The sequence below is a fragment of the Natator depressus genome, chromosome 7 (genome assembly GCF_965152275.1).
Source record: "Natator depressus isolate rNatDep1 chromosome 7, rNatDep2.hap1, whole genome shotgun sequence".
Classification (NCBI taxonomy): Eukaryota; Metazoa; Chordata; order Testudines; family Cheloniidae; genus Natator; species Natator depressus.
Genome location: NC_134240.1, coordinates 28,671,281 through 28,695,562, shown reverse-complemented (window position 1 = coordinate 28,695,562; position 24,282 = coordinate 28,671,281). Strand labels below are relative to the sequence as shown.

Here is a 24,282-nt window from a genome sequence, read left to right as displayed (position 1 = left end):
TCCATTTTGTCTTCATCTGGCTCAAGAGATAGCCTCTCCACCCCCAAAGGATACCTGAAAGAAACTGGAACAAAGGACAGTAACCACAGGGGTGTCTGCTGGATCCAGACTAGAAGGAGGCTAGTTTGTAAAAGAAACTTACTGGAACATCTCTGAGGGTGAGATTTAATCTGTAGTCATTTTCTTACCGCATTAGGTTTAGACTTGCGCGTTTTGTTTTATTTTGCCTCGTAATTCACTTTGTTCTGTCTGTTATTACTTGGAACCACTTAAATCCTACCTTTTGTATTTAATAAAATAATTTTTACTTATTAATTAACCCAGAGTATGTATTAATACCTGGGGGTATACAGCTGTGCATATCTCTCTATCAGTGTTATAGAGGGAGAAAAATTTATGAGTTTATCCTGTATAAACTGTATACAGGGTAAAACGGATTAATTTGGGGTTTGGACCCCACTGGGAGCTAGGCATCTGAGTATTGGAGACAGGAACACTTCTTAAGCTGTTTTCAGTTAAGCCTGCAGCTTTTACGGGATGTGGTTCAGACTTGGGTCTGTGTTTGCAGCAGGCAAATGTGTCTGGCTCAAACAAGGCAAGGTTCTGGAGTCCCAAGCTGGCAGGGAAAACAGGCTCAGAGGTAGTCTCGGCACATCAGTTGGCAGCCCCAAGGGGTTTTCTGTGATCCAACCCATCACAATCAGAACCCTAGGATGGAAGTGTAGCTCCTTGATACAGATTTCACCCATTTAAGTGTTTGTATAACTCATTCATGTTAAGACAGACCAAGAATGTGAACATATGTACACAGTTTATTTAATTAAGCTAAAATAGCAAATCAAAAACACCAAGGACATAACTTGTAGGAACACTCCATAATACTCCAGTTTGTAGCAAAGGAGATTTGGTTAGATATTAGATGGAAAAAGACAAAAACAAAACAAAAAACCGAACTATAAGGGTAGTTAAGCTCTGGAATAGGCTTCCAAGGGAGGCTCTGGAATCCCTATCATGGGAAATTTAAGAACAGGTTCGACAAATACCTGCCAAGGATTGTCTAGGTCTACCTACTCCTACTTCAGGGTGGGTGGATGGACCAGAGATGACCTACTGAGATCCCTTTCCAGCTCTACATTTCTATAAACACAGGCCTGATGCTGAGAGATGCAGAGTACCTGTATCTGTTGTTACCTTAAACTGCAGTAGAAGATGCTCTGCATCTCTAAGGATTAGGCCCTCTTTATCATTAAGTGCCCTACCTATCACACCCATATGCCATCTGCATTACCCACTTTAACACATGTAATATAATGAATAGATCTGGGACCAAATCTATAGGCTCGGAGAACTCCATTAATTACACTACATCTTCCAACTTTAATTAGAAGCAGTAAGTTTTTATTTTTGTTGTAAAAACAATTTGTGCTGTAGAATTGTTGACTCAGCTAGTGGACTAAAATACTAACACTGAAAGAGCTGCTAAATTTGAAGTCTAGGTGTAACCCTTTATATGCCAACACAATCGAACAACAGCACAGAAAAAACACTGTAAGGCAAATATGAGCCAAATTCGTACAAATGTGGTTTAAATCAATGCAAACCTAGAATGGTAGATTAGCACTACCCCAAAAGGAGCTGAGAGTGGGATTACACCTATTTAGGACGATGCAACGTATGCTGACCTCTCTGTACCCAACCAGCTGCACTGTCTTCTGCAAAGAGGGGCAACAATACTGTCTTTGGAGACAACATACTTACTTAGTACTGCAAGAAGGGAAAGCAGCAAAACCGGGTCTTACAGGAACTCTATCAAATCAGTTAAGGAGCAGCACTGATGAGTCTCAGTTAATCCTTGATGGCAAGGAGGATGAAGCCTGTGACACAAGGCCTTGAGAGAGTATATATATCGTGGGGTGGGATGGATCTAAGCTTTGATAGAGATGTGGAGAATGCCCTCCAGGTGCGGGGAAATCATCTTAGTTGTCCTAAAGCACTTCAGTGGCCTCAAGCAAAAATTTGTATATGTAAAACATACACTAAAAAACTGATCACCTTCCACAGGCACTCTCTAGCTTTAAGCTACAGAAGATCTCAAAAGAGCTTTACCAACATTAATACACTAAGTCCTAAATCCCCTTGGAGCTAGGTACAGTATCCATGCAGTTTCCGGTACAATGTCGTTTGGCAGCTGATATTTGCTGGTCACATAGGTTCCCCATCAGTATTTTAACTGCAACTTCTAACATTCTATCAACTTCTAACATTCTATCGCAGCATGCATCTCACATTTGCTCTGGAGAAAAGCCTCTATGGAAAAAATGTTCTCTCTCCAGAGAAAAATATTTTTATTTCCCTTCCTATTGGAAAATGTACATGTACTCCTGCCAATTTGGAATCCCTAGTTATGGCCCTTAAGTTACTTTTTAAATGTTACTTTCAACATTTGTAAAATGTGTCCTATGAGGATGATAATTTTTCATTCATTTGTCTAAATGACTCCACCAGAGAATTATTATTTTAACAGGATCCAGAAGGTACTAAGTAATTGCAGTACATAGCCAGTGCTGGAATTCAGCTTCTAGACCTCGGGAGTCCCACGTGTATGGAATTTAGCCTCTTAGCAACCAAGGCTCTTCCTTAGCTTACTTCCACCATTGTGTTCTGTCCGCGCATTGTGGGTCACTAGCCTTTTGTGAATTAATGGGAAAAAATAATTTTGCTTGGGAACACTTTTATATTATTTAATAAGAGAAGACATTTACATAGCCTTAACCATGGCAAATGGGGACTGAAAAAAACCCATGTATGTCCTCTATCTAAAGGAGTGGTGCTGCAATGGAATCTCAAGTGACTCAAAAGAGACTCCTTCGAAACTGATGCTGCTCTTATCCTGGGGTTGATGGGGAGGAGGAAAAACAACCGGCCAATAACCAGGCTCAATTTTTGCCCACTCAACAAATCTTTCTTAAGGTGTGAATTAATGATTACTCTGTTATTTGTATTGCAGCAGTGCCCGGGGTCATGGCCCCACTGTGCTAGGTGCTATGCAAACATACTAAGAGACACAAGTGGGTGTTAAAACCAATGGCAATACCCAGTTAAGAGAGAGGCTCAGGAACTGGTTTTCAGGTTTGGAGCCCTTTTTTTTAGTTTATATCAGAAATTGCTGAGTAAGCAATACCTATAAGCCTGGCGGCAGAACTAGGCCAAGGTTACAATAGCACCCTCCCCCTGAGCCCATTTACTTACCCCACAATCCTCCCAGAACCACCCATGCCCCTGCCTTTCTGATACAGTGGTCAGGATTCGTTAATGGGAAGGGAGAGGAAGTTGGAGCAGGCATGCAAATTTTCAGAACTGTTTTGAAACAGTGACACCTACAGCTACACTTCCTTACACACAACATTCTCTCCGGCCTGGTTGGGGCTAGATCCTGCAAAGGGATGCCAACAACCCATACACTGAGTTTTGCTATGTCCTACTCAGAATTTCTAATTCTTGGTCACAAAAATGTGCATTCATCTCTTTCATGGCAGAAAAGAGGCACTTGGAGCTCCTGGAGGTTGATGCCCACACTGTCTGATTTGAACCTGTGAATGCCTTTTTGCATCTGCAGAAACACTAGCGTACAGATTCTTGTCAGTGCACAATCACAGACTCAGGGTGACATATTGGCCTGATTTTTAAAATTAGTAAAAAGAATATATATTTTATAATCAAGTCTTTCAACCTCAGTTTAAAAATACTAGTACAGTCAGTGGGGAACTCAATGCACTGCCATGCTGGGATCCAACTTCAGGATTGAACTTGGTCTCTCTCTCCTGAAAGTAGAAGGGGCTAGACACTTTACTAGATATACAGGTTGGGAGCACTTCAGTCACTCCTTAGAAGCCCGCCAAGCTGGCAACTGAAGGGCACTGACAAGCTCTGGTGGAAGCTGCACTCAGTGCTAGTTCAGTTATTCCTCAGCATCCCTATTGCATAACTGAAATGTTCAGCCTAATGTATATGATAGTAAGTAAAAACTTACACTTTAGTCACATCGTTGACCTTTGCAAACCACAGGATTATGGGAATTCAGTTAACAAAAGTGTTAGGAGTCATCTATAAATTTACACCAAAGACTGACTCTTGTGCCTTGCAGCAGCCACTAATGACTGCCAATTCAGCACAAATACTGGATGCCAAGAGCATAGTGTGGGGAGTCTCAACATACTTCAGATCTTCCCCTGAGCTTGCTAGATCCAGGGCCCATTCTGCCCTGACAGATGAGCAAACGACTTGCTCCAATGTATTGCATTGAATATGGATCTCAACAGAAGTCACATCATTTGTAGGAGCCGATATAAACGTAAATTATAGCCAGTCAGAATGCAGTCATTCTTGTCATACAAGAGAACGTGAGGAGAATACATCATCTATTTTTCACTCTAATGTGTCCTGATCTGTCTAATATCTCATGATGATGGCAAACTTACTTGATATACTTACAATGTGATAAAATTGCTGCTCTGAGATTGCTCTTGGTATTTGTCCAGTTTTCCATATTTACAGTATCAATTTCAGCTCTTTTTTACTGATAGCAATTTATTGCACATTCGGCTTGACATCAAATCTCAAAGTCAATCATACTGATAATTTACTCTTCTGAAAATACAGATGAGCAATCTGGTACAGAGGAAATTAACGTGTATATTGCATTCACATCACAGTGGAGAAATTAATCGTTTATTCCCTGTTTGTCTTTTTACGAACTGCTAGTGTGTGAGCACTTGGCTACCTCGTGTTCACAATCTCAAAGTAAACTGGAGGTTAAGAAGCAAGATATAATTACGAAGAAATCAGACAGTCAGTCCTATGAGGACAGGGAAAGTCTGCTAGTTAATTTGGCCATTAACAAGAGGATGCTCTGTCTGAACACTTCTGCTTTGAAAGCAGCCCATGGAACCTAAATATTAGCTTACGGGGTTCAGGTTTTTCCCCCAAGTTAATTCTGATTTTAAATAGGGTATTACTTAAGTGATGAATAATTTGGGGCTACTTTGTGTCTCTTGACTGGCACGTGAAAGGAACTCTCTGCAAAAGGATCCTCCCTGTTCCTCAAGGAACGGAGGGCTCACTCACTCCCAATGCATCATCCACCCACCTCTGGAGCTTGTGTAGCCCTCTCCCTGCAGCCCAGGGGCCATGCTGGGATGAGATGTATACATTACATCCCTCACTCAGGCTCTGGGGAAGTTACCCCCAGAAATAATGCTGCATGGAGCTGCACCGTCTCTTCTGCAGAGTGCCCCTCAGGGGCATCAGGGCAGCCTAGGAAAGGTGAGTCCCTGAAAAAGGAGGCTCCAACAGATCTGCACTTCAAGGGAATTGGGAGGGACAGAACCTAGACTCCCTGCTCTGAGATCTGCCAGTCCTAAGGGCAGGTCACATGACCCCAGGGGTCCGTTCTAATTGCAATACACATGGACATTTACCTTCCTCAGAGGCCCCTTCTATTGTTTTTTTTTTCCAGTGACCCTGGCCTTGGTCTTTATCATCAATTTCAAGTGACTGCCTGAAACTAAGTACCAGAGAGACCACATCCCTTATGGAAAAGTCCTGCAGAATTTTAAAGTGATGAACCCTTTTAAAAATTAATATAGACACTGCTCTTAAAATGTGCAGAATTTAATAAAGGTGGCTCTCTACAGGTGTTTTTGAACAATCGTGTAGAACTCTATTGCTAGGATCTACATATCATTCTCTATTAAATTTTTTAAGATGGTACCATTAAAAACCTCTGCAAAAGTTATCTTTTTCTATTCATTTCCTTAGGACTATTCTGTAAGAGGTATGCAGCTGGGAAGAAACTCCCAACGAAAAGCATCTCTCAAAAAAGTAGTGTGCAAAACCACCCAGTTGCACAAACTTCATTCCAGACAGCCAACCACTGAGAACATTAAAGAATTACACCCGTTATGCCAAGTGAGCAACTAGTCTGGAAAACATGACTGATAGGTCCCTTCACTGAATTACCTGGGTAATTTTATTCCATACCTGCATGGCTAGATAACAATGACTGACATAAATTTGAGAGTCAGAAAAATGGGTCTGCACTGCATAACAATATAATATAAAAATCAAGACCAGGACGACAGTGTTAAAAAAGAAAGTTAGTTGTATATGAGTTCACGAAAAAGTCTGGAAAATACTTAGGAAAAATAAGGACAGGTAGAATTTTCATTCATGCTTACCGAAGAGTCTGGAAGATGCTCATCTTCTTGAGAAAAAGAGCTATTAAAAGCCCTAAATGTTTCACTGTTCTGTTTATGTTTTTCAATTGTTGCTTGAATTACCTGAAAAAAAAAAAGCCAGGGGAAGACAGAAGTATGGGTCACAAAGCGTGTCCTGGAAAAATTCCGGTTCAGGAAAACTGGCAGAATCTTTGCTCTAGTGGAAAACTGAGAGGCGGATAAACTATCTGTCACAATTCTTTGTTCTTACAAGATTTTTAGTCTTCTATCAGTCTTCCACTTGCAAGGTACGTACTAACTAATCTCAGAAACCAGGGTCTTCTCTTGCGGCTGGTGGAGCTGACCTCTCCTCCTAACTGCACTTAGGGATTGCTGTCCTCATTTTAGAGATGGGGTGACTGTGGCAGAGAGACAAAGTGGATTACACAAAGACAGACAGCAAAGTCAGTGGCAGAGCCACGATTAGAATGCAGGACTTCCTACTCCATACTAAGCCCTTCAGGTCACCCTGCCTTATTTCTTACATACAACTTCCATTTGTTCATAATCCAAATGTGAGAATGTTATCAGTGAAATGAGCTGGATACATGGGGACTTCCGTCAGTATAACAATGTTTTTTTATTAACCTGAATCCATTCTCTCTTCTCCTCTTCTGTCCTGTAAAAATAAAAGACAAGACACATTTGCTCTACATTTAGTATTTTCAGTAAATCAAAATATTGATATTCTCACAGTTTTATTTCCAGAAACAATTTTAACTTGTACACCAGCTACCTTATAAACATCCATAATGTTGACCTTAAATAATAATTACCAAAATTCATGACATGGTGCTGGAATTCGATTTACCAGCCCATTATAAGCTGTTTGTTTAATAATGAATGCAAATCAATGTTGCACTGTAATATGCTTTGACTTAACAGCAGAAAATTACCTGTAGTATAATTAATCATGTTTGTTATTGATCTCAGGGTCTGAAACGAGGTCATTCTAGCATAGTCATGTCCCTATCTCAGAAATAAAAAGTGTGTCTATTCCCAGACTTTGGAATTCAGAGGAAACACTGTACCTAGCTTGGAGTTCCAAGGATCTCTTTTTTCCTGTTATCGAAAATGTATGAGTCACATTTTGCTTGACAATTTCCTGGACCTGGAGAAAGCAAGGTTGATAGTTTATATTCTTCATTATAACTATTCCCAAACACTACATTCAACCCTCTAAATATCCAAGCTGGGGTGACTACCAAAAATAATATAGCATAAAGCTTAAAATGATGAAGGGATTCTTTTCATTATTATTATATATTATCTGTATTGTAGTAGTGCCTAGAGGAGACACAATCATGGAACCAGACCCCATTGTGTGAGGCGCAGTACAAACACAGGACAGGATCTGGTCCCATACCTCAAACAAAGGGTGACCAGACAGCAAATGTGAAAAATCGGGACGGGGGGGAGGTAATAGGAGCCTACATAAGAAAAGACCCAAAAATCGGGACTGTCCCTATAAAATCAGGAAATCTGGTCACCCTACTCAAAAATTTTACATTGTAAGTTGGGTGCAGTCAAGATTTCACATATTCCTTGCCCCTTCCCATTCATCCCACAGCAATCTGTGCAGGAGGGGACCTTACTTACCTACCTATGCTCAAAGTCATACATACTGAGTAAGAGTTTCCAATTTAGGTATGCGTAATGAGCTGCTAAAGGAGTCGTAGCCCACATTTTACAATGATGTATAATTGAGAGAGATGCCCATGTTCCCACTTTATACTAGCCACAGTTATTGGCAATTCTACTGTATGCAAATCTCACACTCAGAACTTTTGACCACTTGATGAAGTATGTCAAGAGGTCAGTATAGAAAATATGCAGCACAATATTTCTATTTATGAGATAACAGAGGAAATATACCTGAGTGTTAAATTCCATAGTACAACTGACAGGAGTGTAGGAAACTAGTGCATTAGCTCACAGATGTCTGAACCAGTCCATGGACACCAGTGTTTATTGGTACATCTCTTGAGGATACTGAACTAATTTTGGTTTCCTGACAACATTCTACCAGCCCTTAGGCCTCGAAGTTTGAGCTCATTTCCAAACCAAACCCCAAGATGAAGAGTGAAAAAGCTGACTGCTGTGACACCATCAACTTAATCGGAGTGGCACTGTTACTGACATCCCAGCTCCCCAAGGTGACAGAATTAGCTAATGGACTAGCACAGGCAGATAATTCTGTGATGAAGTCTAGCTGCCTTATAGTCAGGAGTATTATCAACTTCCAGCCACAAACTGGCATCAGCCCCAAAGCCAATGCATCACTGCCCTTTTGGCTATAGAGAAGAACTGCGATTAAGCACAAAAAGTAGATACCAACCTGCAAGCCTGCAATGTCCATCTTTTCTCGAACACTGAACTTCTGGCCTATCAGCCTCAGTTTTGGCACACAGTATAACACCATGCTGTTAAACTGTAGTGGAGAAAAGATATGTACTAGATAATACAGGTAGGAAGGGATCCACATTTTGATTGCAAAGCATCATGACTCAGGGTCCGGGCTCTGGTGTCTCATAACAAAACGCCGCTATTGTAAATAATCTAATATAGTTCATTTTTACACAACATGTTTCAGAGAGTTAACCACAAATCAAAGGAAAGAAAAGTCTAAGGAGAAGAGAGGGGCATCTGGGCAGAGTAGGCCATTGCATTTTGGACTGTGATCAGAGAAAGGAAAGAAGAGAATGTTTCATAGCAGTAACACTGAATATATGAGTGTGAAAAAATTGGCAAGAAACTCACCAGATACAAGTACCTATCCTGAGCTGTGCCGTTCTTAGCTGAGAGTTTCTGGATATGGCCTTCTTTAATGAGTTCATTGGCGGGGTTAACGATGTCCTCTTCACCCCCAAGTCGCTCATATACTTCTAACAGCTTGTGCATCTTTTCCTGCAAGCGCAGAACATAATGTCTATCCAAGCAGCAATTTTTTTTAAAGTTATTTCACTTGTCTGTTACCCAAAATATCATTTTTTGTGAGTACGACCCAAATAAGCCTGGAAACAAATATATTATGGAGGAGGGTGAAAGATCTACCTCAAAAATATATTGCAGTTCCCTACCCTTCAACAGTTTCACTTCTCTACTGTGGTCACTTTTGTCTCACTCTTTGCTTGAAATAGAACAACTGCATGTTTTGGTCAGCCTACTTGAAATTATCTGGATGGTTTTGGATCTTTCCTATCCAATATTAAACACGTATCAATGAAAGCAATGGGGTTAAGTCCAGTATAGTCAATGAATGAGCCAGTAGCACACTGTGAACAGCTAGAGTTCCTACCCTGCTCCAAACAGAGCTCGCACACACTGAGTGTAGTTTACACGTAACTCTTCTTTGGAGTTTGGCTTTAATGGCAACCCAACAGCAATACAATATAAATCTCAGCCTAAGCTTTCTCCCAAAGTTTGGCGATTCCTGTGTTTCCATGCATAATCTCTTGTATTCCAGCCCTCAGTCTCAGATCATAATCTCTTGTACTCCAGCCTCTCTTGTATTCTCATCCGTGCTAACGAGATCCAACTGCCAGCACCATGCACATAATTACTCTGCATTGGTTGCAAGGTTCTAGCACCTGAGCTTATGGCAGTAGTATAAAGGCCCTACCGTCAATCAAACCCTAACCCCGCCCCTTGACACCTTGACCCCGCCCCTTGACCAGAAGTCCCGCCCCCATCTGGGGTATTACTTCCGGGGTCAAGGCTGTCACGTGACCGGAAGCAATCAAACCCTAACCCCGCCCCCTGACCCCGCCCCTTCACCGGAAGTCCCGCCCCATCTGGGGTATTACTTCCAGGGTCAAGACTGCCACGTGATCGGAAGCAAAGTATGTCATGTGACCCCTCTAACAACTCCTCCCACTTCCCTCTACCAATCAGGAGAGGTTTCGCCCCTGTAGGACTTCCCCTCAAGAGGAGATTTGACCAATCAGGGTGAGTTCTGGGGCAGGGTGTCCTCTCTGGAAGTGGGTCTTGTGACCCCTCTAATAACTCCTCCCCCTACCCTCTACCAATCAGGATGGATTTCGCCCTTGTAGGACTTCCCCCAAGAGGAGCTTTGACTAATCAGGGCGAGTTCCAGGGCAGGGGTGACCCGTCCAGAAGTGGGTCTTGTGACCCCTCTAACGACTCCGCCCCCAACCCTCTACCAATCAAGAGGGGTTTCGCCCCTGTAGGACCTCCCCAAGAGGAGCTAGGAAACAGGGATTGTGTAAATCAAAAACCAAGCAGTGGGGTGCTTACGCTGTTTCTTTTCTAAAAAAAAAAAATCTCTCGACAGTTCAACAATGCCTTTCTAGAGGACCCGGAGACCCTAGACAGCGTTGCACCAAGCAGCGAAGATGAACCGGGCCCACCTTGTTTTTGCTCAACGCCGATATAAAATGTTGAAGAGGACTCCGAGGATGACGGCTATGAGGAGTTTAGGAGGAGGCTTGGCATGGAACTGACTGAGCCAGTGCCACGTCGTGAGAGTAAAAAAGTCATGCGGACTATTGTACGCGTTGCTGTTTATTCTGTTCTTAATCACTGTCTTAGGGAAAAGCTTTTTGAAGATTGTGAGGGCTGTGTCATAGATGCACCAGGCCAGCGGCACCATGACTGTGTGACTTGGACTTCAGTGGATATAAACTGCAAGCTCCGGGGCCTGTGTGCTGAGCTGTGCTTGGAAAGCTTATTAGACACTGTTATTGCCATAGGTTATGCTATGCAATGTCTGTGCCTAACCCAAGAACATTTAGCACAAGGGGTGACCTTGATAAATGCTGTGCAATTCAGTGGAGACCCTGACCATGTTTTAAAGAAAATGACCAAACCGGAAGATGCCCGCTTAGAGCGTTATATTGACCGTCTGGTCCGCACAAAAAGTTACAGAACCCTGCTTAAGAAAAAGGCTATTTGTAAGAAATCGAAAAGGATTAAGTTAGAAAATGGTGAGGGGCCAAACATGCGATATAAAACTTGGTAGCTGTAAATTTAAAAAAAAAATCTATTGAAAAGGGCTTTGTGACTATCTGTATTTCTGTTAAAAGGTCTCTGGCCCTTAAGGGAGCTTAAAGTTTTTTTTCTTTCTTTTTTTAATGGAGCATCTTGGTTTGTTTTCAAGGAGCTGTATGTCTTTTAAATAAAAAAAAAATTGTTTGTGAGAACCTAGCTCGTGTCTTTTGTGTAAGAGAGACCCATTTACAGAAAAAAAAAAAAAAAGCTGAAATGTATGTTGTGGGAGGGGGAAAAGTATCCTAAAAATGTGTTTACAATAAAACAAACAGGGATGGTTCAGACATGTGGTTGAGTACAATAGAGCTGACTTATTCTGTTGAACTGAACGGGTTTAACCACCCCTCCTGGCCCCCCCTCACTGAATAGCCAGGGTGGCTGTGATTACTCACCCTTTTTGCCATAGGGTTAATTTTGATGGGGGTGCACCCATAGTAAGGGAGGTGGGTGGGTGAGGATGGTGAGTTCTGATTAATATGAAATGAAATAAAACCTCAGGAGTTCGCAGATGCTATTGGACAGTTTAAATATAACCCCTGGAGTTGGTGGAACGCTATAGGCCAGTTTAAATATGGCCCAGGAGTTGGTTGAAGTCCACGGGTCACTTTTTCTAGAAAGCACCCCTGCCCCACCAAACTTTAAGCATGAAAGAAACATGTTTTTAAAAACAAAAACAAGCCCCAAGACATTCATTGATATCTGCAAAGGGCCCCTCACTTGAAATGGTTACTGTAAGAAGGCCCTACAGGGGGGAAAAAACAAAAAAGTATTTGAACTTAAAAAAGAAAAAAAGAAAAGCAGCCCAATTGTGCAGAAAACTTATTCCCCACCCCCGATCACAAAAGGGAATGCTAGGGAGGGGTGATCCAATCAACCTGCTAACTATTTTGAAACAAAAGAGTTAGGATGGTGTAAAAAAAACCAAAACCTCAGGTAGCTTGGAGACTGTCTCTTTCAACAGAAAGTCTCTTGAATTGCTGCTGGACTGCAAGTGGAGGTATGTTCCCTGTTTTTTTTTAACTCTGAAAAATATATATATATATATTATATATAATGCCATTCTTTGGCCATGCTGTCTTAGTAAATAATGGTGCATATCTGTATTGCAGTGTGATCTGTTTAGCATGGAGCCAGTAACTTTAAGTTGCAGTTCATCACCAGGCCAAGGTGAAAACCATTTTTAACTGTAGTTGTGCTTAATAACTTCAGGTATTACATAGGTTGAATAGGGATTTGGGAGCTAATACTAACTAACATTTTGGCTTGTTTTTTTACCCCAAAGACCCCAAGCACACATGGCTGGGGTGGGGCGGGGGACAGAACAACCAGGGGTCTTTTTAAAAGCATGTGGGTTTATTGAAAAGTATTTTGTTGCAAACAGTGTTTTAAACTCTGTGTGTGTGTGTGTGTGTGTGTGTGTAAAACACAGGTGGTTTTTAAAAAGTATATGTCTACAAACTGATGGTGATGGTGTGTTTCCAATTAACAGGGTTTTTACTTTGCAAAATGAGATGTATTTTTAAAAAAAAATATTTGTGGGGGTTGTTTTCAAAGTGGTAGAAATAAACTCAAAACCTGTGTTTGCTGTACAGCCTGAAATGGTTTATTTTGTTTTAAAGCTATGACTTTTTTGAATAGAAAAAACACCCTAATGGATATTTTTTATTTTATTTTAAAGTTTACTAGAGAGTTTCATGTGTTTTATTAGAATGTTGTTTGCTTTAAAGCACGGTCAAAACATGAGCGGGTAAAAATGCTCCAAAGAAAAAGGAAAGCGACAACTGAAAAGAAAAATTCACAAGTATCAGTGACAGATGGATGGATGAAGCCGGGTAAATATATTTTGCTTATTAGTTTGGTTAATTTATGAGGTTTTGTATTTTAAGTACATACATAGGTGTGGGTGAGAAAGCTGGCAAAGTTACGTTTTTGTAAAATGCTTTTTTTCCCCCCCCTGCCCCAGTCAGGCATATGCAGCCCTTCTGACAAGGCTGTAGTGGGAGCTACAAGGACCCCTCCCCGAGAACCACCAAAGAACCAGGAATCTGCTTTGAGACCTTTAACAATGCAAAACAGCACAAGAGTGCAGATGAAGCATCAGCCCAGTCCAAACCTCATTTACGTCAAACCCAAGGACAAAACAAAACACTCTGGTAAAAAACATCCATGCAAACACAACTCCAGTTCCTCAGCGTCCACTGCCACACCAAGCCCTGAGAAAACTGTGAGCGAAAATGCCCACATTCACAAACCCAGAGCAGGCACTCTAGGGGTTGTGAATAAAAAACCAAGGATTGAAAACACCTGCGATGCCAAGGTATTGCAACCATGCAAACACAACTCCAGTTCCTCAGCGTCCACCGCCGCACCAAGCCCTGAGAAAACTGTGAGCGAAAACACCCATATTCACAAACCCGGAGCAGGCGCTCTAGGGGTTGTGAATAAAAAACCAAGGACTGAAAACAGCTGCGATGCCAAGGTATTGCAACCATGCAAACACAACTCCAGTTCCTCAGTGGCCACCGCCGCACCACGCCCTGAGAAAACTGTGAGCGAAAACGTCCACATTCACAAACCCAGAATAGGCACTCTAGAGGCTCTGAATGTGTGCAGAAACACACACATTCTCAAACCCAGGGCAGGCACTCTAGGGGTTGTGAATAAAAAACTAAGGACTGACAAGCCATTCTCCCAAAACCATAAGCTTGTCACAGATCCCCCATATTCTAGTATTTGGGAAGAGATTTGGAAAAAATACGACGCTTTGTTCAGAAAACTGATGGACGCTGAATCCTCAGGGGGCCTAAAAGAAAGGGGGGCTGGAAAGGGTGGCTCTGATCAGGCATGACTAGGTGTGGAAAGGGGTACCCTCAAGGGTGCACATCAGCTCATGTGTAAACAAAAGGGCGGACGGCGCTTGGGGGATAAACAGATGGCTGCCAAAAAATTCCAGGCCAGGGTCGCTGTAAAAATTTTAAAAAGGACTAAAGAGGTAATGAGGGAAAAAAAACAAAAAGAGATGCCCCCTACCAGAGGCTCTCAAACTGGCATGTCTCAAACTCCCCTCAAAATGGGGAGGCGAAATCAGACTCTGGTTTAGAAAATTCCCCAGAGGGCTCTCTAGACGGGGTCCCATCTACTCCCAATGACCCTCACGGGGGTGTCTCAGAGTCTGACTCTCAATTAGTATCTGATGTAGAAGATGCCATTGATGGTTCCGTAGAGGAACCCCCAAGTAACCCTGAAAATGCAGAGGTGTATATGGAGAGAGTGAGAAGTTGGCAACGTAAATTACCTAGATTTGGGGGGTCGGTGTATTGTGAGGAGTTTCATTTTGTCCATCTTGAGCAAATAAATTCAGCTCAACAGGCTGTTGAAGCCATACACAGAGGGATACAGCTAATTCTTGATGACGTTAATGGTAGGGTAGGCCCTGATGATTACGTACAGTTACGTTTAGAGAGCCGTCGTTTAACTAACCCTTTGTTTTCGGTCAGAATAACTAGGGATGAGCTATCCGCTGAGGATTTCTTAAATCAGACCTCAAAGCTGCTTCAGAGCAATAGAGAATTGCATCTCGATGGTATGTTGCGCCTCGTTGTGACAGTTGTAAAAAATAGGGGTGGGGGCGCTCGAAGAGTTTTAAATTCTATCCTTAGTAGTCAGATTATTCATAAAAAGAGACAATGTTTAGTAGACCTGACTTACACCGGTACCAATCTATGTTTTGCGGGAGGGCTCTTGGCCGTCATGGCCGGTCATAAACCTACGGATGCGGAATTGTTAGCAGAGGCGAGAAAGTTGCACAAGAAACTGGGGTGGTCAGATCAAAAAAAGGTTATGCTCAGTGACGTAGCAAAGTTTGAACAGCATTTAGGAGTTAACATGCAGGTGGTGTTGTATGCGGTGAAAGGTGGCTGGGGTTTTTTTAAAAAGGGGGGCCCCGTGTACCCTAAGACTTATTTTATCCTGTTGCACAATGAACATTACTATGGGGTTCTGGATGTGAAAAAGTTGTTCGGAGCAAAAAATTACTGTGAGTTTTGCCACACGGTGCACAGTCACGACCATTCTTGTAGGTATCGTTGCCGCCTCTGCTTGAGCGCAACATGCTCTGACAACCTGGGTGTGCAGCGGAGGTGTCCTAGCTGTAAACTGTATTGTCGGTCCAAAGAGTGTTTAAACAGACATGTCAAAAAACCAAGTTGAATGCCTGTCTAAAACTCTGTGCGATAAATGTCAGGCGTACGTGGACAAGCGGCACAGGTGTAAAGGGAGGCGCTGTAAGCAGTGTCAGGGTTTGATCGTTGGAGATGTAGACGTTCACCTCTGTTTTATGGGCAGCCTTAGAAAGCCCGAATCATCAGAAAAGTATATTTTTTATGATTTTGAATGCATGCAGGAGACTGGGTTGCACACTCCCAATTACATTTTTGCGATGTCCCTAAAGCTGGAAAAATCCTGGGAATTTAAGGATGACGAATGTCTTTCTATGTTTGTTAAGACCTTTATTGGCAAAGAGTTCCGGGACTACACGTTCCTAGCGCACAATTCCAAAGGTTATGATGCGTATTTCTGCGTTAGACAGTTACTGAAGGAAAAGATGTGCACAGAATTGATCGCTCAGGGTAGTAAATTAATGTGCGTGGAAGTTAAGGCCCTTGGCATTCGTTTTATAGACTCTTTAAACTTCTTGCCCATGAAGCTTAGCAAGCTCCCACAGGCGATGTGGTTTGAAGGTTGCAAAGGATATTTTCCACATTTTTTTAACACTTTAGAAAATCAAAATTATGTGGGGCCTATGCCCGGTGTGGAGCACTACGGTGTAGAAAGCATGATGCCCGGTGAAAAAGCAGAGTTTCTCGACTGGTATCAAGACCACAGCTCTGAGACTTTTGACCTGCAGAAAGAGCTTGCGTATTACTGCCAGCAGGATGTAAAAATTTTGAGACAGGCTTGTATCCTATACAGAAAAGAAATTATGAATATGACGGAGAAGGTCGATCTAGTAGAGAGAGAACCCGGTAAATTCACCGAGATAAAACTGTGTATAGACCGTTCCGGTACATAACGCTGGCATCCGTCTGCATGGCTATGTACAGGTTTATGTTTTTGGAGCCTAACACGGTAGCTCTTCTCCTTCCAGACAACTATCACAGACAGAAAAAGAGATATTCGACACCACCTATCCAGTGGCTGTTGTATATCTCTCAAAAAGAAAATATACAAATACGGCACGCTTTACAGGGTGGGGAACTACAGGTAGGCCCCTACTTTTTACATGGTTATGCCAATATTGACAGGGTACACACAGCCTTTGAGTTTAATGGGTGTTTTTTTCACGGCTGTGTTGCCTGTCATTGTGAAAAAGCACAAAACCCTATGATGGGTACAACTTTTGGATTTCTTTATTACAAGACGCAGCTCAAGACCGACTATCTAAAACGGCTTGGTTTTGTAGTGAGGACTCTTTGGGAGCACGAGTGGGTGGTGATGAAAGAAAGAGACAGGGAGCTTGTGAGCTTTTTAAACCGAGCCCAGTTACCCCAGCCTCTCATGCCTAGGGATGCTCTTTTTGGGGGAAGGACGAACGCCATCTGTCTATATTATAAACCTAAGCCCGGCAAAGAAATCCACTATTATGATTTTACCAGCTTGTACCCTTTTGTAAACAAAACCAAAGACCACCCTATTGGGCACCCCGATATAGTTTATGACAAATTTGGACCCCTTGCAAATTATTTTGGAATTGCAAAAGTTAAAGTGTACCCCCCACGAGGTCTCTTTTTCCCACTGTTACCTGTCAGAGTGGGCGGCAAGCTTATGTTCCCGCTATGCCGAACCTGCGCGGAAACCAAGCAGCGGGAGACGTGCACCCACACTGACGAGGAGAGGGCCATCCTGGGGACTTGGTGCACGGTGGAATTGAACGCAGCCATAGCTAAGGGGTACGTGGTGGCTAAAATCTATGAAATCTGGCATTTTAATGAAAAATCTGATGAACTCTTTTCGGAGTACATAAAATTACACCTCCGCCAGAAACAAGAGGCTTCAGGGTATCCCAGCTGGTGCACAGACGAAGACAAAGAAAATAAGTATGTTAACGATTTCTACCAGAAAGAAGGCGTGCTTTTACGCCGACATGAGATCAGGCTAAACCCCGCTAAACGCCAAATTGCTAAACTGTTTTTAAATTCTCTGTGGGGTAAATTCGGCCAAAGAACCAACCTACCCAATATCAGCATCGTGAGAGACCCCGACGAACTCTTTCAGTACCTATTTTCCCCCAACTACGAGGTTTCATCCTGTGAGTTTATAGATGATGAAACAGCGTGCGTATCTTGGAAGCATGCAAAAGACCTGTATTCTGTCTCTGGCAATACCAATGTTTTCATAGCCTGTTTCACCACCGCTTATGCCCGCTTAGAACTATACAACCTCCTAGACAGATTGCAAGAGCGGTGCCTGTACCACGACACTGACTTGGTGATATTTGTGAAAAGGGAGGGGGCCTGGAATCCCACTCTGGGGGATTATTTAGGGGACTTCACGAGCGAGATCCCACCAGATCGACACATCACCGAGTTTGTGTCAGCAGGCCCAAAAACATACAGGTATAAACTGTCGGGAGGAAAGGCCTGTATGAAGGTCAAAGGTATTACCCTGAACGTAGCAAACTGTAAAAAGATCGTCTTTGACAGTTTGAAAGATCTAGTCCTGGACTATTGCACGGGTCTGCGAGAGAACCCCTCAAAAAAGATAGAGGTGCAGCAACCCTCTACTGTAAGAAACAAAAATCAGTGGCAAATAGAGACAAAAACCCTTAAAAAAACACAGAAAGTCATTTACAACAAGAGGGTCCTAGGAGAAGGGTTTAAAACCCTGCCCTACGGCTTTTGAAAAATGGATACGAGGTGGAAACACCCCTTTTCTGCAATTCTCGCGGGGCCTAGCAACTGCGGGAAAAGTTACTTTATAAAAATATATTGGATAATGCCAAACAAACATTGTCTGTTACGCCTGAGAATATTGTGTGGTGTTACAGTTGTTGGCAACCTCTGTATAAAGAACTGCTCTGTAAATACCCCTTTATCAGTTTTGTGGAGGGTCTGCCTGATGCTTTTGACGATGACCGTTTGCTTCCTACCAATAAAGTGAACATGATTATCATAGACGATCTGATGAACTCCACTTGTGAAAGCGATGAAATCGAGAAAGCCTTTACCAAGTACGTGCATCACAGGAACCTGAGCATTATGTATATAGTTCAGAACGTATTTTGCCAGGGAAAAAAGAGTCGCACTATTAACCTAAACACAAAGTACATGGTTCTGTTCAAAAACCCCAGGGACAGATTACAAATTGCTACACTCGCTCGGCAAATGTACCCTGGCAAAGCTCAGTTCTTTCTAGAAGCTTTTGAGGATGCTACCAAAAGGCATTATGGCTACTTGGTGGTGGATTTAAATGCTTCCACCCCAGAAGCTTATAGGCTAAGAACTGGTCTTTTCCCTCCAGACTGTCTGGCAGTTTATACTTTAAAAAGAACAACAGCCTGGTATAAAAAGAGATGAATTATTGGCAGGCCCCTTTTTAACAGCCAGGGTTGCTGACTGAAAACAGGTCTAGCTGCGTGAAAAGAAATCTGGGCCTTTTAAAATTACTTAGCTAATCATCCCCGCAGCAAAGGAGGGCTATACTGTGCTCGGCCTCTGACGATCTAGTAGCAGCCATCTCAGAAATAGCGCTCAACACCTTAAAAGGAAACGTACCTTTAACACAGAAGCAAGTGCGTGTGCTGAAAAAGAAACACACGCTTATAAAAACTTTGTGTAATAAAAGGGTTTCACTTAAAAGAAAGAAGCGTCTGGTGAAGCAGTCTGGGGGGTTTATCAGACCCCTGTTAAGTTTTGCTATCCCTCTGATAACGGGGCTTTTAACTAATCGATCATGGAGTATGCAGAAAAAATGTACCTGGTGCCCAGCCGGCAGTTGGAGCAATTAAGTGCTCCCCCTCCGGCAGAGGAAAATATCAGAACGACCGCAACACGCTTATTGGATGCTGAAATGAAATCTGTTCTTCAAAGAACTGACTTAGGTGAATATGAAAAGGCTAAACTTTACAGCACCGTGCTTCAAAGGTACCTAACGTACGTGAAGCAGAGCGATGTGGACAAAGGAAAAATAAGTCTGTTTCTACCAGAACAGGAACAGAGTGTGACTGCCAAACCCTCCGAAACACCAAAGACCTCAGACTCTGTTGCTCAGGAGGTGTTGGATAACGTGAATAAGCGTTATAAGAAAAATGCATCAGTATTGCTAAATAAGCTGGGCCAAGATAAAAACATTTCTTCATGGACTGATAAAGGGTCTTTTGTGTACAAAGGCTCTGTGGTTAATGGTTCTAACATGCTCGACTTAGTCAGGGCCGTCACCCAGACGTGCTCTGTTCCTAGCAGACATGTACCTAAAGGATGGGATGTGTTTATGAATGCCACGGCGAAACTGAACATACCATCTTCTGTCATGGGCAACGCAACCAACAGAGATCTTTTGGAACGCCTCAAGGCCTCGATCGCCGACACCGGTGTGGACCAAGAAACAGTGACCCCTTCTTTGCCATCTAAAAAATGAAAATTGGCTAAAAGAGCCGAATGGCTCAGTTTGTGATCTTTTTCACGTTCTATTTTTTTTTAAAGTGGTAATGTTTTGCTTTAAATAAAACATTTCTGAATTGGGTCATTGTGTTTTGTTTTTTTAAAAAAAACCACGCCAAACATTGATTGTCTTTAAACCCCTCACCAGGGGTGCTTTATTGGGTAACATGACTATGAAAAGCGTTGCAAGATACGCATGTCTGGGCTTGCTGAAACATGCTTTGAGCAAGGCTAGGCATGGCCAAGTATTTAAATTTATTTTTTACAAAATTCATCACCATCCAGTCGTTTTGCACTAAGTCATTAGAATACAATTTTAAAATCCGGTCAAAAGATAAACCCTTGCTACAATGGTGTAAGAAAAGCACGCAGTGATAGCCGCAAGAAACGGAGCTGGGGTCTTGTAATTGTCTGTTGTGAAACACAATGTCTGTGGCATTTTTGTTTAAAAATTTCATAATGCTTTTAGGAAAGAACACACTGTTGGGGGATGCCCGTATGAGTCAAAAAAACTCTCCAAGGTTACGCTCCACCAGATACATGGCAAGCCAGTGTTCACCTGGTCGGTTGTGTGGATGCGTGTTGACCACCAAACCTAGGGGTCTCTGAGACAGCTTGCCGCCATGGAGCCGATCGCAGGGAACACGTCTAAGAAATTCTTTTTTGTGTAAGGGTCCGTTGATAAGACACGTGACAGCTGCACAGTGTCCGTGTTCACATGTAGTCAAACAGAACATTTCTCCTCTGATTTATCTCTAATATGTTGTCAAACACCCCGTACACGATCATATTGACGGTAATGGTTAAAGCCTTCCCAAAACGAATTTCTGCTCTTAGGTTCTTGGTTTTAATCAGGGAATAGTGATCGGCGCATTCCTGGTCGGGGGACAGGTCAAAGGCAAACATGGTGTAACCCTGTGCAAACTCCTCACGGTCGATTAACAGAGAACGATCTTTCATGTGTTTACCGGCCGTCTGTACCAGATTCATGTATTCTTTCACGCAGCGTCCTGCCTCGAAGTCTGTTTGCAGAGGCTTGGTCGGTATCTGCTCACCGTCCACATACAAGGCCACAAAATTAATATTGTAATGCTTAAAATGAAAGGGATTTTTAGCGTAATTTCCGCTAAAGGCATCGTTATCCACGAACCCCAGGACAAGCATTTTGGGTAACTGTCCCAAGAACAGGTTCTCCTGGTTACTGACCCTGCTGCCTGCAGGGATGCTAAACACTTTCATTCCCACACGGTCCACGGGGTATTTGGCATTAGCGGTAAGCAGGGCCTCGGCATGCCCCAGACGAACGATCGGGGCCACCCGTACTTTCTTCACAAAAAGGGATGCTGATAGAATGCGCAGTTTAAAGCCTTCGGTTCCGCTGCCCATGCGTCAGTTTAATTTTCACATCCACTCCCTTCAACAATAGTTTTTCTTGAAAAAAACAGGTCGCTGTATAGATGACCCAGAAGCTCTACTGTTCTGCTTTGAGCGGTCAGCTTTGCACGCCTCACAAACCCTAGATTCTTGCCATCCAAGTCTGTGTCTTCCTGTTGTCCGGCAGTGTCTTTGTAAAAGAGGCCAGCGGAAAACTGCGTGGCAAGGGTGTCGTTGCTGTAATTGAGCACCGATTCTATAAAGGCCCTGTAAGGGTAACAGTTGTTGCTTTGGCTTACAAGGCGGTCTCCGAGCGTGACATCCAGCTGACTAAAAATAGAGGCCACTGGGTAATTCACCAGGCCCACCTCGGCGTCCGCGTCGAGTTCAGTTCTGTCTCCTTTTACAATCTTGCAACACAGGTACAGCAGTATGTTGTTTAAATCCATATAATCTCTGCCATTCCCTGCTATAAAAAAGTCAATGGGGGGCAGACTCCGTAACGGCCGACAGAGGTGGCACCTCGATGTAGATGCTTTTCTCAATGCTGGTCTGCGTAGGGGCTATTTGGAACAAGTCTAGTTCGGATTTGGTGCATTCTTCAGACCCGCAGTGAACGAAAGCCATGTTGATTAAAATATATCTCTCGTATCAGCCGGTGAGTGTTTCCTCTTTCGCCCAGGCTTCCTCTTGGACTTTCGCTTATGGCCGACCCTGCGGGTCAAAGCCCTTCTTTTAAAGGGTTTCGGGGGACCTGCGCGTCGCAGGTATGACGCATTTCTCTTTCTCTTCTTCCTCCTTTTAATGTACATCAGCTCCGAGCCTTCCTGTGAAGCTGTGTTCCCCACCTTCTCCAGAACAGCGCGGGAGACGTGACCTACCACGTCTTTAGCTATGTTTTGAGCGGCGGTTTTTACGTGGGGTTTAATAATCTCTAGCCCCCTCAAAAGCGGTACGGCTTTTTGAAAGAGGCTACAGAATATTCCATGCACGCCTGCCCCATACATCACGGGGGCCCCATGATATCCGGGAAGGGCGTATCCCGCCTGGGCTTTGTAATAGTTTCTGTAGATGTTGGGGTCACCGTAATTTTTTAGGATCGCCATAATACTGTTTTGCTTTTTTAGAAAACTCGCTCTCTCCGGGGGCGCAGGTGTAGCTTGATGATCACCTTGCCAAAGCGAAATGAGACGCTTTTGTTCTGATCTATCTTTATTTCAATGGTAATGGTGTCGATGTGGTGTTTACTGATAGGGACGTAATGAGGTTTATCGTAGGTGATGGTGACAAACTCGTTGTTCCTTCCTTGGACGGGGACACAATGTAACAGGGGAACAGAAAAGTCCCCCACAAACTGATGTTCTACGATATCCGTGTACAGATACAAGGAATTAAAACCCCCTGTAATGTCTGCCGAGAAAGGGAATTTTTGGACGCTGTGTTTGGGGCCCAAGCCCAGAATGTTAGCTAGCTCCCCGCTGGTAGAAAACATATAAGTAAAAGCGGCGGATTTAAGTCTAATTTTTCTACCCACAGAGTCGTAGTTCATGATCATCTCAGGCGGTCCGGGGTGACGAGCTATGATACTGTTCATATGATCCAGTAATTCGGGTATGGACGCGTAATAACCTCGTCGTAGGATGAAACTCCATGCCATATCTCCAAAGGTGACTTCAAAAGGGGTGTCTTCGTTGATAGTGTTCCAGCTGTGCGGGTATTGTATTTCCACTAACCACACCTCCCAGGCACCCCGGAGATCCAAGCGCTTAATTAGCCGTATTGTAAAGTTCGAGCTGGTGTTTTGGGGAAAAACTGCAGAGCTGGCGTTGCTGGGCAAAGTAATGTAAAACCCGCCGTCGCTCATCTTCTCTGTCTTTGCGGGGAGGAATAACTTTTGTTTGTTTGTGTCTAAATGTCACAGAGTTGAGAAGCTTTCACCCAGCTGTTAAACTTATCAGGCCACCCCAACCATTTCACCAGTAGTTGCTTTTTCCTCCCTTTCCCTTTCTCCGCTAGAACTTTTTCAATCCTGTAAATCCTGTCTCGTTTGGGGTTTACTTTTTGTAATTCTTCAGGGTAAAAAGATCCAGTAACTGTCTCACCCTCGTAGTCTTTTAATGGGTATACAGGTCTCTGACCCCTGGTTAAGGCTTCATGCACTCATCGGTAAATGTCTGTTCATAACCTTTTTCAAAAGCTCCTTTGGTTTTAGATAGTCTCACGTGGTCGCCTTTTCTAAAAGGGGCAACAACCGGTTTTATTTTAAAACCATCGCCATAAACCATTTTCCATACCTTCAGAGAATTTGAAGGGTTAACATCAGCAGGTCTGGTATGTATAGTTCTGTGAAAGCTCTGGTTGTAACTCTTTATAAAGTCAGGTAACACATCGATGTAGCGAAAGGTGTTATTGGCTATAAAATATCTCCACATCCTAGTTTTTAAAGTGCTGTTAATCACTCCACGACCCCTGCTTTGACTTCATTATTAGTAACAAATGATGAACGCCATCCCCCTTTAACAATCTGCTTAAGGGTTTATTTAAAAATTCTTTCCCCCAATCGGTTTGAAATTTTTGAGGCACGCGCCCTTCGCTAAAAATTGCTTTAAAGGCCTTGGTTACCTCCCCGCTCGTCTTGTCCCTTAGGCCTAAGGCCCAGGCATGTTTGGATAGAATGTCTACCACTGTTAAGATGTACTTAAAATTGCTGTTGTGTTTGGAGAACTGGTGCATATCCACCAAATCTGCCTGCCATTGCGCATCCACATCCGAAACAATGGTCTTGTTTCTTTTAAAACGTATTCGAGCCAGTTTGTGTAAAGTATAAGCATCCTGGTCTGAAAGCCAAGCTGTTACTTGTCTTCTATTTAAAGTTTTACTATGCTTTTTGGCCACTTGAAAAAGAGGGTTCACCCCGCCAAAGCTCCCAACTTCCCCGGGGGTGTAATATATTTTCTTTAACAGAG

The 24,282-nt window shown here is 43.0% G+C and overlaps 1 protein-coding gene across 1 annotated transcript in view; it reads right to left on the bottom strand.

Moving 5' to 3' along the window:
• Positions 1-24,282, bottom strand: part of FGD3 (FYVE, RhoGEF and PH domain containing 3) — a 196,397-nt gene that overhangs the window by 33,228 nt on the left and 138,887 nt on the right. The window contains exons 10-14 of the mRNA XM_074957794.1: positions 9,036-9,182; positions 8,614-8,706; positions 7,307-7,386; positions 6,864-6,894; positions 6,237-6,338 (exon numbers count right to left, since the gene is read on the bottom strand). Coding sequence (XP_074813895.1) covers positions 6,237-6,338; positions 6,864-6,894; positions 7,307-7,386; positions 8,614-8,706; positions 9,036-9,182 — 453 coding nt within the window. The remainder of the gene's footprint in view (positions 1-6,236; positions 6,339-6,863; positions 6,895-7,306; positions 7,387-8,613; positions 8,707-9,035; positions 9,183-24,282) is intronic.